This window comes from Rhagoletis zephyria, unplaced genomic scaffold (assembly GCF_001687245.7).
Source record: "Rhagoletis zephyria isolate East Lansing unplaced genomic scaffold, Rhagoletis_zephyria_1.1 Rzeph_scaffold_01168, whole genome shotgun sequence".
In the NCBI taxonomy this organism is placed as follows: Eukaryota; Metazoa; Arthropoda; class Insecta; order Diptera; family Tephritidae; genus Rhagoletis; species Rhagoletis zephyria.
Window position 1 is genome coordinate 28,564 of NW_016158252.1, and position 14,392 is coordinate 42,955.

The 14,392-nt window shown below is 32.7% G+C and overlaps 1 protein-coding gene across 1 annotated transcript in view; it reads left to right on the forward strand.

Moving 5' to 3' along the window:
• Positions 1 to 14,392, forward strand: part of LOC108363013 (transcription factor SOX-21-like) — a gene marked incomplete at its 5' end in the record, with an annotated part of 96,608 nt that overhangs the window by 5,341 nt on the left and 76,875 nt on the right. The window contains one exon of the mRNA XM_017616202.1: positions 11,051 to 11,139. Coding sequence (XP_017471691.1) covers positions 11,051 to 11,139 — 89 coding nt within the window. The remainder of the gene's footprint in view (positions 1 to 11,050; positions 11,140 to 14,392) is intronic.

The following is a 14,392-nucleotide window of genomic DNA, read 5'->3' on the forward strand; positions in this document are numbered from 1 at the left end:
TTTTGTTTATATACAAAACCATAAAACAGAAAACATGAAAAGAATATAAATTAAAAGTTTTCCGAAAGCAATTTGCTAATCAAACATGAGTAAATGAGTATTTGCTTTCTTCCAATACATTTGCAGTTCTAATAAGTTATTTCAAACTTAAAAATCATAATAATAAATCTAAATCTAAGTCTAAAATAAATTTCCATATTTTCATAAATTGGAAGCCTTTGATCAACTGTTTTTCTTGCTGGCAAAAATTTTTCCAGCAGATACTAGCAGCTTTTCATCAGAATGTAATGTTAATTTGGTCTCTCAATTTCCCCTACTTTGCTGAATTTTTGTGTACGCGAACAGGAAAATCTGATAGTTTTTGATAGTTATCAAAAACTATCAATACGCTAATAAACCTATTATATACATAGCATTGTCGCAATTTTGTCGCAGGAAATTTTCCATACAAAAGTAATGTCGCAAGGTGGCAAATTTTGCAACAAATACCACATGTGCAACAACTTTGCAACGTTTCATGTATCCCACTAATTAGAGCTGGGATAATATCGATAGTATCGATAGTTGAAAACTGTCGCCACTATCGATAGTTTTTGAAAACTATCGATGTCGGTTTTAGCGAAACTTCTCTTTTTACGTCTCTTAACATTACATTAATTTTTTTATCCAAGAAAATTCACAATACAGTCGGGAAAAAAACTTTTTTGTTATTGGAATTTTTAGCAACTATAAGCTTACACTGAGTTATAGTAACATTTAATAAGCTATAAATCCGCTTACACAAAATTTTTATAGAAATTCGAATTAAAAAGCTTGAAATTTCAATGATTTTGTAGTTTTTTATGTTTTGTAGAACTTTTATAAAAAATTAGTACTAGACACTAAACCAACAAAAAATAGTCAAAACTGCTAAAAATGTTGTGGTGCTATTATTTTGACCAGTACTTTATTCGTTTTCTTATAATATGGTAAAATGTTAATAATTTCCTTTGTCCGGATTTTGATAAGCGCGTTTGATAAGTATGAGTTGTCAATTTAAACGAATATGTTTTGTTTTGTTTTGTAGCATTAGAAATTGTAGCCAATTTCACTTCTTTGCACTTCAAAAGGGACAAACATATATATATATAATTCAGANTATAATATGGTAAAATGTTAATAATTTCCTTTGTCCGGATTTTGATAAGCGCGTTTGATAAGTATGAGTTGTCAATTTAAACGAATATGTTTTGTTTTGTTTTGTAGCATTAGAAATTGTAGCCAATTTCACTTCTTTGCACTTCAAAAGGGACAAACATATATATATATAATTCAGACGCATAAATTATTAAGTTTATTTTATTATTATAAGAAGTTCTTTTTGGTGCACTCAAATTTAAACAAATTTATATAATATCTTTAACTTACAACGTAATTTATAAATTTATTAATTATTTAATTTTTAAGCAATTTAGCATTTCAATTCAATACTTCTCACGACGATAGTACTATCGATACTATCGATGTTTTCAACTATCGTTTCGAAAACTATCGAGTGGCGGTAATATCGATAGTATCCCAGCTCTACCACTAATATATTTATATATTTTCTGAGTAAAACCTAGGCTTAAACAGATTTTTTGCCCTCCTGAAATTATGATATTTTTGAGTCACGTCTCTTTGTATTTAGTATGCGATAAGTGCTTAAGTAGTACATTCGTGTCTTTGTGTGATTAAAATCCATGTATAAAATTTACTTAATACAAGTACCTATGTATGTGTATGCGATGGCACAAAGCCACACCCTCGCTCCTCCTACAACAACCCTGCTCTCAGGAAGTACATTATTTGCTAAAAGACAAATTTCTATATGACACGCAAGAATAACAACAAACATCGCGTAATGTCTATCGTACTTAAATACATGCGTATGTATGAATATATATGACTAGAATTCCCCCTTCTCTTTGTAAATAGTAAATATGTATGTAGGTAGGTAACAACCCTCATAGCTTCATGATATACTTCATGTTTAATAAAGTAACAAACTCGAAGCGAAGACATATGCTAAAACTTGTGAAGTCATCAACTTTAACTACGACTAGATAAGGAGTATCCTCCCTCATAACGATACATCTACAATAAAAAAACTATATCTTCACCCTCTGCATTGAAACTTCGCGTTTAAGGAACTGCCAGATTTCCTTATTTCTCAATTTCATTGGGCATGGGCCGGGAGTTTTTAGTAGTGAGAGGTTTTAAATTAGCATTATTCAATTTGGTAAAATTATTGCTCGAGTTAACAATAGCCACCATACATTAAGCAGAAAATCAGAAGTTTTGGAAAGTATGCATTTAATACATACAGTGCCAGAAAAAAGGATTGGCACAGAGAATTTTTCGCAATGCATGCAAAGCTTTTTATTCTAATTTCTTTTCGCTAATTTCTTATTACAAAATATATCTCACTACAACAACAAAAAACCTAAAAATAAAATAACTAAACTTTGTGCAAAACTCAGGAAAATTCAATAAATTTGCGTACTAATTTAAAACTTTCACATCAGATTTGTTAGAAAAATTCTAAGTATTCAGCTTTATAGCCCATTAAATTTTGATATAACAAAGTGCATGTTTGAAATTGTAAAACAATCGTGTTGATTTTTGAACATTTTTTTTTTTGACGCATTTTCTTCCATACAAGGTACTATGTCGACATTTTTTTTTTTGTGTGGAAGAAAATAATAACACCGCCAGCAAAAAAAATGAACAAAATCAACGCGATTTTTTAGCAATTCGCGAATTAAACATGTTGAACAGGCAGGAGCCAGTTAAATGAACATGTTCGTGAACAAGCTAATATTACGATCAAATTGGCCCATCTAACTTTTTAAATGCAAAAGAGCTATTCGTAAAACACAATGGTTCACATTGAACATTTGGAATTAATTTTGACTGTTGTTTGATTCCAAAAAAAAAAATAAAAAAAAATATTCAAAATCTTTCTTTGGAAATAAAGTCTACTCTTAAGAAAGATATATTAAAACTTACATACATATGTATGTATATACCCAGCCAGAAAAATCATCGTAAACAAGCTCGTAATTGGATATTTTCTCGAAGAAAAACCGGATTAAAAATCGTTTATGATAGCCGTTTTTTCGAGCACTTTTTCGCTTTAAATTGTGCATCGCCTACGAACAGTCGTAAACGGATCGAAAAAGCATTCGTATGCGAATATTTTTACGTCCGTTTTTTAATTGTAAACGAGTCTTGTAAACGATTAATTTACGTTAAAAAAGCATTTTTTTACACTGCTTTATCTACTGTTTTTGAATGCTAAAAATAGAGGCAATTAATTAATTCAAATGATTGTAGTTCTTTTATTGAATGGAATTATAATTAATAAATATTTATAGTGCTTGATCAAAGTATTGGCACAGAGAATTTTTCGCAATGTATGCAAAGTTTTTTACTTGAATTTCTTTCCGCACATTATTTTTTTTTAAATATAGTTAGTATGAAAACCTACATTCAAATCAGATTTTTGAGAAAAATTCTAAGTATGCAGTTTTATATCCCATTATATTTTAGTATAACATAGTGCAAGCTTGAAGTTGCCAGAAAACCGCGTTGATTTTTGGCAATTTTTTCACGCAGTTTCTTCCATGCAAATTATGTGCGACATTTTTTTTTTTATGGAAGAAACTGCGTATAAGAAATTGTCAAAAAACAAAGAGGTTCTCTAGCTATTCAAGCGTGCACTTTATTATACTAAAATTAAATGGGCTATAAAACTGCATACTTAAAATTTTTCTAAAAAATCTGATTTGAAAGTAGAACTTCATACTAACTATATTTTTATAAAAAACAATTAGAGAAGAAATCAGAATAAAAAACTTTGCATTCATGGCGAAAAATTCTCTGTGCCAATATTTTTTCCCGGCACTGTATATGTGAAGATATTTTCAGATAAATAAATATTAACAAACTATCTATTAACAAATTAACAATTAAATAAGAGGGGTTTAATATATATTATAAAGTTGCTGAATTTATTTTTTATCTTTTTTGCCGATAGGCTGCCAATTTTTTTTGCCGGTCGTGTGCATATTGGAAGTGCTTCTTTGAAACGGAAATAAAAACTTCTTCGTGGGAGTTAAATTTTTGACGAAAAGCACCTAAGAAAATAAAGTGAAAGATTAAACTCCATTGGAAACCGGAAAATTTAATTAAGTAAAAAGTGGTAATAAATAATATTATGATCCGTACTTCTTATTGCCGCAGTCGTTGCCAAACCAATAGCGCTGCTTTTGGTACCAGTTCCCTTCCACGAGAAAAGTTTTGCTACCTCATCTGTAATAATTTTTTTTTAATGAATCATTTATTGACGCTAGTACGGATAAGGCTTCGGATTTCGCACGCCTTTTTAATTGAGAAGCCATATTATCAATAAAACATTAAGTTCAATAACTGCAAAGACCTAATAAACTAGCAAATTAAAAAAATAAATAACTATAAACTTACGAGATAGGGGAATTAAACGTTTAAATCCTTTAGTGTTGCTCCGCGCAGCCTGTGAAAGAATTGCAAAACTCGTTAAATTAATTTGTATTTTTGAATTACATATGTAGTAGCTACTTACAAGAAGTTTAATTATAAAAGAAAGTGGTAGATCGTCCTTGGCGTTTGCACCAGTCTGCCAATAAATCACATACTTAATAATTTTCTTAAATTGAATATTTAACAAACTACTTATGAAATATTGTGATTGAAGAAAAATTGTCAACAAAACTAAAATTTTTTCTTGTACTGACAAATTACTACAAGCCTCTTTCTATTATATTTTTTTGTTTTATCGTTTACGAGCTTTTCTCTAACTTTTTGGCGATACGAGAATCCCTCGTAAAACATAATGTTCGTAAAATGTACGTTTTCTTGCTGGCTGGGTAAGTATTTAAAAAAAATGTCAAAATTATATGCTGTGTGCCTTCCAAAAAAAGAGGCCAATCATTGAGGTGACCACTCGTACCCATTTTGGCGGGACAGTACCGATTTCGAGAAAATTTGTCCGCTGAATATTTTTTAAACGTCGGGACGTGTAAGTGTCCCGATTTTTCATATTTATATCGATTAAATCCCGATTTTCAGTGTTTTCTTTACCAAGCCCTTGATGACCGACATTGATATTGATTGATTTATATATAAATCTTGTTGCTTATAGCGTTTTCTTTTCTCAAAAAAAGTTCTGCCCTTTTATATGGGAACTCTTGCTTTGCGTTGCCCTGAAACCTGAGAAAATGTTGCGCTCTTTATATGAGAATGAAACAGAACTTAATAAAGCTGAATTATTCACTTGGCCTATAAGTCTTTAACAATTTTAAAGCAAAACACTTATTTCTGATAGGGAAAATAATTGCATTTTTACAAGATTAAATTAAAAATCAACCATGCAACTCTCACTCTCACGCTTATTTGAGGGCAGAAAAGGCAGCTGTTTCGCCGGATCAGAGCGCAACCTGCTGAGAAAAGAACACGACGCCTTGTGAAAGGGCTGAGAAAAGAATATGAAAATGTGACAGCGCTAACACAAGGCAGAATAAGTGCAGCCTTTTTTTCGAGAAAAGAAAACGCTATTAGATAATTTTTTTAAAGGTTTGCTTTAGTTGAGACTTTAGAGGCAAAAAGCTGAACCTCTTGCCACAATTATAGCACCAATTACTTTTCAGCACCTTTTCGATGTGACTACTTGCGTACCATCCATGTTGCAGTAGTTCAGCAACATTTAAAAAAATAAAATTAATAACATAATAAATTATTTTTTTTCAACAAAAGGGTAAGTTTATAAAATATCTTCTACACATCTGATAAAATAAAGTCCAAAAATACGTATATAATGTAATAACTTCGCGCTGACTGCTCCGATTTGAAAATGGTTTTTTGCATTTCAAAGCTTAGCTATCTGGGAAGGATAATTTCAACAGTATTTGAAGGAACCTATAAATAGGGCGTGTCAATATGCCAAAATGTGGTAAAAAATCATCAAATCGTTTTTAAAACTGCTATAAATCAAAAACGAATATATCGAATGCAGTATTTCTTCTTTGCATTAAACATTGAAATGATTACTTATATTCTGCATTAAAAAATAGTTATTTTCTAATATAACAAAAATTTGTGAAACAAAAGTCATACTTTTCAAAAAAAGGCTGTTTGTGTGTATGTTTGCTGTTTGCCAAATGTGCCAAGCTACGTTAAGCGGGCAGAAGCAGGCAAAGCAATGATGCGAAAATGTGTGCGCTTAAAGCATAGACAGACGGTAACGTTGATCCGGACTAACGCCGCAATTGATCTGACGGCAGTAATGCGGATTTACGAGCCGCGAGGTCGTAGGTCCGAATCCCACGGCCGGTAGAATATTAATTTAATTTATTTTATTGATTCAATTATAGCTTCCATATTTTTTATTTTAAAGTTGTTTTTAGTTAGTTGTTTTTTGACTTTTTTAGTTAAATTAAACTCTAAAAATTTTAATTAACTAATAATAAAATAAAAATTTGAAATAAAATAAAACAGACGAAAATAAAATAAAACACAATTAAATATATAAATCAAATAAAAAAACAAATAATAATAATAATAATAATAAAAACAAATTTTTTTTGGCAATCGCTCCAACCGAGGATCGAACCTGGTACCTACGGGCTTGGAGTATGCAGCTTCCACCACTCGGCTACCGCGGATGAAGCAATCAGTTGCTTTATTTGCTCAGTTAGCGTAAAACACAAAGAAACTGCAAAACTAGCATAGACATCCAACCTGTCGTCGGTAATTCAGTCACCGAAATAAGTTCTTATTCATTTTAAATTGGATTCCTATTTTAAATAGTATGGTGACTGCATTACCGATGAAAAGGTATATGTCCGTGCTAATTTTGAATTTTCCGTATATTCCACGCTCTCTAAGTTTTGGTCAGTGTTGTCATCGAAAATTCCCTTGATCCGATTTAAGTTTGGGAATTAACTCTAGGACTTAATCCGGATAAACTGCAGTTAATTCCCGAGATAATTCCGACAAAACCAAACGGCAACGTGAATTGTTGCTGAAAACGTTGGACCAAATGTTTCAATAAAAACAATAATTTCAGGCGGGACGATATTCGCCGGGTCTGGTAGTAATAAATAATGAACTAAAAACATATAACCTTGACAAGGGTTTTTGGTTGTTGTTAGGAAACTTTGTAAACAGTTATAAGCAATATTTCATAACGATCAAACCAAAAATCATAGACATTCAAATTTTATGGCAGTTAATTTTTAAGGATTAACGGATAATAAATAATACGCGGTCAAAAAGTTCTAGCCCCACCCAACTTAATACGGTCTTCAAAGGGTTAATTTATTAGAAGTCTTCCTGTGACCCGCTTTTCAGACAAACGTAGTAGCACTTTCGTTATCACAAAGAACATAGACTAAGGAGCCATAAACATAGCATCCTTATTTTCTATGTACTTTGGTTATGTTTTATTCTGTGAAACTCTCGCTATATTGCAGTCTATCATTCTTTCTTCAATTTTTTTTAAAGGTTTTTATGATTATGTATTTGTTAAGTTTGTTGTTTTCTTTTAACCATATTGGTGAACCATATTAGTGAAAAAATATAAATAATACTAATTACCTCAAACAATTTATGAATATGAAAAGTATATATTTTTTCTTTCTCTTGTTTTAAATAAAACATCTAATATATGTTATGTCTGTTTATTCTAAAAATAAAATTATATGTTCGGATTCGAAGCTTTGGAAATGTCCCAATTTTTGTCCACAGAAATCTGGTCACCGTATCCATCATGCCTCATCGCCCGCAGATATAAATAGTGCATACGAACTAAAAATCGGGTTAAGTATGCAAGAATAAACGTTAAATCTTATTCTGTTTTGTGTAAAAAATGCATAGCTGTACCATTTACCAGTAGCTCACTAGTACCAAATATGTATTAATTTTTTACTATGGGATTATATGTTAATTCAAAACTTTAAAGCCATTTTTCTCGAATATTAGGTTTTTTAAGTTATGACAGTATTAAAGTAAATGAGCGACAGGCTCACAAACGCATACACATATGTCTCTTGTATTAACCGAAACTTACCATATCCCTATGGAAATATTAAGAACGTCTTTTAATAGCATATTTTAAGAATACGTTTGAAATGAGCATGAACAAATGTTCTATGGCGTGCCGACTATTGATTTAGATCCATTTCTGCATCAAAAAAAAAAAATTCATAAAAACGTCGCCTAGGTTTTTTGGCGGTTAGGGCTTGATATGTAAATAAATAAATAAACAAAAGTTTTTTATTGGGAGCGGGAGTGCAGCAAGAGTGGAGCTCGGAACGAAATAAAATACCGGAGCGGAGCTAGGAACTTTAGAACTATTGAAGAGCTACGCAGAACAGTTTTAAATAATTTAAATATTTTTTTAATTTATTTATTTAATTTTGCAGAACTTTCTTTTTCCTTTTCAGGATCTCAAGAACTCTAGAACTTTTGAAAAGCTACTCAGAACAATGTTTTATTTGCCCTTACCATATGTCGTATGCTCCGTGAATCTGGCATACACAAAATATCCACAACTTTTTTTTCCTTTTCAAGAACTCTAGAACTACTGAAAAGCTACTCAGAACCATGATACATTAAGGTAGTTTCATTTCAAAATTTTTGACAAAAAATAAAGTTGTGGTTATCAGAAAATTCCGAGAATCCACAAATGGGTACTGTTACAAGTTGCAGGGCATCATTTTAAATCAACCTCCTCCCTCTTCCACGGATAACGGTACATCGTTTAGAGGTTTAAAAATATTTTGCGTCAGCAATTTGTCATCAAACTGCATTAGATCGTATTACGTATTCTATCCTCGGAAAAGCAAAAAACTTTATTTTTAAACCTCTACACAGGTGTACCGAATTCTTGCAGTTTGGAAACGCGCAATAATTTTCTTTAATATTTTCATCCAGCCTCACTGACCTCACATTTTTTTTTTCTTTTTCAAGAAAAAAAATTTTTGCTGCTACTAAATCTGGTAACATGATTTTAGTTAAGTGTCATAAACATGTTAAAAGTCAAGTGGTCGGCAACAACAACGAATGTTAATAAATGAAACTACCCTTCTATTTTTACCGTCCTTTTTATTACCTTCCTTTTATTAGCTCGGGATATAACTATCAGCGTTACCATTTTAGCCGTTTTCCGGCTAGATTTAGCCGGTATTGATAGCAACTAGCCGGAGAAAATTCGATCTAGCCGGCANAAGCAAAGAAATCCAATGTGCGTTAAAACGTTAAACGCTATTTTATATATAAGATACGGTTTAAAACGTGAAGAAAAATGCTGCCATAATTTTACTGTAGATGACGATCTCTTAAAATTAATGAATTCAGGTGATATATACAATAGTGATTCATTTGATGATGAGGAATATACACTCGATATAAATTAATGGTGTTAACTAGTCTTTCGTTTCTTGCGATTTATTTAAATAAAGCATGTGAATTTTCACTAAAACATTTTAGCCGTTTTTAGCCGCTTTTTTTTGACAATCTAGCCGGTCGGCCCAAAAAGTTCTGGCAACACTGATAACTTTGTAATATTGATGCGCCTAAAAGATGCAGCGATTTCTATTCTCAAGTTACATACCTGATGACCGTACGAATGGCAATTATAATAGGGAGGTTTTAGTTTTTTAAACTATAATTTTATTATTTATTTTATCATTGCCAGAACATCTTTTTTCCTTTTGCGTCATACCGTATGCCAACTTCACAGACATTGAAAATTTGTTTGTAGTTTTTTACAAAGTTATAAACTTGGGTTTTGTTAGAGAAAGAACTGTATTTTTATTGAAAATTTTAAAAATTAAATAAATAAACATAAGTGGGAAACAAATCACTTTGAAATGGCGTGCTATAGATATGACCGGTACTGTATGTACATATACAGTGAAAGCTCCCATAAGCGGACACCGATGGTCACCTACTTTATTTCCGTCTAAGGGAGATGTCCGCTTGTGGGAATTTCGTAAAAAATATCGTTAAAATTCAAATTGAAAATATTGAAATTGCGGGTTTCTAAATTAAAATATTTGTTCTTCAATAGACAAAAACAGGATGAATTAAAAACAAATTCAAATCTATGGCGTTTTCTTTCCTACCAACAAATCTTATTGCCCGCTTCGCTTAAGCAGCAAGAAGAGGGCAACGTAGAAGCTACACATTTTCTAGGAAAGGAAATATCTTTGAATATGGACTATGTTCTTGTGTACGTATACATCTGTACAAGCGCAAGAGTCAACATCTGACTGAAAAAAATGAAAAATTGGCCGCTTGTTAGAGCCTCGCGTCCTCGTATGGGATACATTTTTTTATAACTGGACATTTTTCAGTGTCCGCGTCCGTTTATCGAAAAGTCTAATACACGGACTGTTTGTACGGGTGTTTTGTATGAAAAAAACTAAAAATTGTTCTTTCCCAATGTGCCCGTTTATTGGAGAGTTCCGCTCATTAGAGCGTCCGCCTATGAGAGCTATCACTGTACATATATCCGTACACACATACATACATACATACATATCTACTGGCGGATATGGACTACATGAGCTAGTGTTGCGGTAGCTAAAAAGTAGTAATTGTAGTCATTGTGCACGAAATATTGAATTCAATTATTGTCTTCATTGAAAAATACCAGACAGCAGGAAGAAATTGTTGGAATGGCGCTTGTAATTATAGATAAACAACAAACAATTAGATTTTTACTATTATTTTTTACTTTGAAGTGAACTGGCACTTTTGAATAATAACACTAACTTAAAATATATAGAAAGCTGAATCATAAAACAATTACATGATGTCAGAAATTTAACCCTTTTTCTTTTGACAAGATAATTTGGTTATGAAAAATTTAACAATGGATCATTTCAACTTTTATCTTTGTATTTTGAATAAGATGGCAATTATTTAAACAATGAGTAGGGCTACCAGAATTCCATAATTTACTTATCTGCACTTCAAATTTCAGGTATAACGCCAGGGTACTTTGCGCCAAGCCCAGCAGCCGCATATCACTTGGGCAGCCATCTGACACAGACGAATCCGTCAGCATCACAGGTGAGTAAAAACACTTAATGTGTACATACTGCATATATGTACATATGTACAGTTATATGTGTATGTATACATCTACATACATACATAGGTGAATGATGAACAAAAATTAATCATGACTAGTCGGGATAACAAGGCTAAATTACTAAAATGCATTTAAATAACACAAAATTGGGAAGCGGAAAATATTATGTTTGGAGTATGAAAGTAATGAACGAGGCGCCAACCAATCAGCTCTACTGCGTTTAAGGTCGACATAGCACAACGCTCATACGGTGTTCACATGAGGCGATTTTCTAAGCAATTTTAGAGGCGATTAGTTGAATCAAAAGTTGGCTGCACCCCAACTTCATTGGAAGCGATTAGTGGAAAGGCCGTTCACACCAGGCGATTGTTGCTTTCAACTAAAAGTTGCCTGTAAAATCGCCTCATGTGAACACCGTATTATAGCAACGGCATTTAAGGTAGTGTTTTAATAGCTCTACCCACCTTTTCTACCTCACTTTTAGTTGGAGCATCAAGTTGAAGGAGCACCTGCTTATTGGTGTTTGTATATTTTAATCACATAATTACTGAACTTCCACAAAGTGACGCCCACTTTNCCGTTCACACCAGGCGATTGTTGCTTTCAACTAAAAGTTGCCTGTAAAATCGCCTCATGTGAACACCGTATTATAGCAACGGCATTTAAGGTAGTGTTTTAATAGCTCTACCCACCTTTTCTACCTCACTTTTAGTTGGAGCATCAAGTTGAAGGAGCACCTGCTTATTGGTGTTTGTATATTTTAATCACATAATTACTGCTAGCTATTTGTTATTTAATTGTACAAACAAAGCCGATGAACAATTTTAAATGAGAACCTTATCAATAGGAACGTATCAACCACTGTTTGCTCTAGTGCTCTTCAACTCGATTCATTCTTGTAATCCCTTGAACTTTTTCACACTAATTCGTCATAGGCAAGAATTTATGTCAAGTCATTGTCTGCTTCGTTATGATAAAATGTCTACATGCAGTTGCAGCACACACTAAACGACTAGGCGGACAGTGAACAGCGATCAGGGAAAGGCTGTCGACCATAGCCAAATTACAATTATTCAATTATTGATTTGATGTTGAAGGAGTTGGCCTGCAAACAGTTTTACAAGGATATAATTTAGTAAGTGCGTAAATAAATAAATAAAAGTGTATCGTGCAGGGCCAGTTATCGTGTTGAAAGTTAGGGTGAGCAAACCGTAGTTTCAAGCATGACAAGTACTTTTAATTGTTCTACGCAAAAGAGACTTTATACTTAACAGTGAATAAAAGCGACATGTGGGCGTTCTATGCTTGACATATTTAACAGGATCTTGTTGGCTGGTTGAGCGTGGAAGTGAAAAATTCCACCTGCCAAAGAATCGTAAAAGCGTATGTTTGTGTGTACTTAGCATATGTAAAACATATGTTTGTATGTACATAAGTATACATACATATGTACATATGTATATTAGGGTAGGTCAATTTGTATGGGAGATTTTTCGACTAAGTGCGTATAGCACAGAAGGATTCTACGTGTAACTCTAAGCGCATTCGCAGAAAAAACAATGGGTCTAAAATAGGGCTGCCAAACGTCCTGGTTTTCCAGGATTTGTCCTGATTTAAACAAATTGTCCTGGTCCACACTTAAATTGTCCTGGTTTTTTAATGAAGGTCAATGCAGACACCCATCTAACTTTTATTCGATTTTTGCTTTGAAAAAAAAAGGTTAAGCTTTCTGTCCGTAGTAGTCGAAAATCGATCATGAAACATTTTTTATAACATATCGAACAATGTCTGGTGAGTTTACTTTCTTTCTTTTTAGTTTATTTGGTTAAAATCTAATTTTGTATCTTCAGGAAAATGCCAAAAAAATGCAACTTCCTGAGTAGGTATACGGCGGACGGGTCACACATACTACTCAGTAGATAATTTCAGGAGTTAAAATCTCTTCCAAAGGGCCTTCTGAAAGTCATTTTTTTCTCCTTCCTTTTTTGTACAGAGTGGCACAAATTGAAGGGATTCTGCTTTCGCTACTCAAAGAAGAGCTTCCACGAGGGCTTTTGTATGACGATCTTCTGAAGTCCTTTTGAAGAAGTTCTTTTAAAGCTGTTTTTAGTTCACAAAAATCATACTTATTTAAGGAATTTGAATATTTTGGGTTCAGATCAAATATGTTTTATTGAGACTTAAAATGCTTATTGAATCCTATTTGTAATGCTAAATAATATAAACATATATTGAATACATTCGCGTAAATTGTAAATGGGAGACCCCTTTCCAGGAAGCATGCAGGGAAGCACTTTTTTCAGTCCTTATTGGGTAAGTCTTTTAGAATTGCTTCACTTCAGACAGCCTAACTAAATTATCTTGATCATGAACCAAAGAAATTATATTTATAGGGAATAAGTGTCCTGGTCGATGGGTTCAGGATTATGGCAGCCCTAGTCTAAAATCAATTTTGCCTCTGGTGCCGTAAAGAAATTTGGTGTTCCCACCAACAATTTTTGTTTTTTTTTTGTTATGTAGTCAAGTGATTGGTGCAATACAACAAAATTCTATTGAAAATTTTCAACAACCTATTTTTTGTGATTGAGATAAACAGAAATTTTTGAGTATTCATGCAATTGGGATACGATTTGCACCAAATACCCAGTCGTGTGACACTGCCTTTAAACTTGTATTCATACGAATGTGGTTAAAGAATGAACTATAAAACTTTTACCAACAAAAATAATATTTTAAAACTTGTCAAAATTTGGTGCGGATATAATTTGTTCGACTATTGTACATAAGTTGACTATGATTACTCGGCCGTGCTATCATAGTAGCACAATGCCACTAATATTTGACTTACCCCCCTATTAAGAATTCGTACGACGCACGATAGACGCTTGCATTCTGTTATGCTCTATTACGAATCGATGTTGTTGTATGAAATCCGGTAGTTAGCGTAGCTGATTCAGAGAACGTATATTTATAGAGAAGGACCAAGAACGAATCAGCGTGGAAACTGTTAAATACCAACAAAACTGGCGAAGCGCATTTTCAGAGCGGCAAGCCAGAGACAATCGAATTTTAACAGAGCCCAGCCAGAAGCAAAATAAATTTAACAGAAAAGTTCTGAACACATTGAAAACGACGAGCTACGGCTTCCAATTTGTCATCTTCATTATCTAAATGCATTGTCGATGGCGACATGATTTATTTGAACGCGGCAGCGACATCATAAATTTGTAA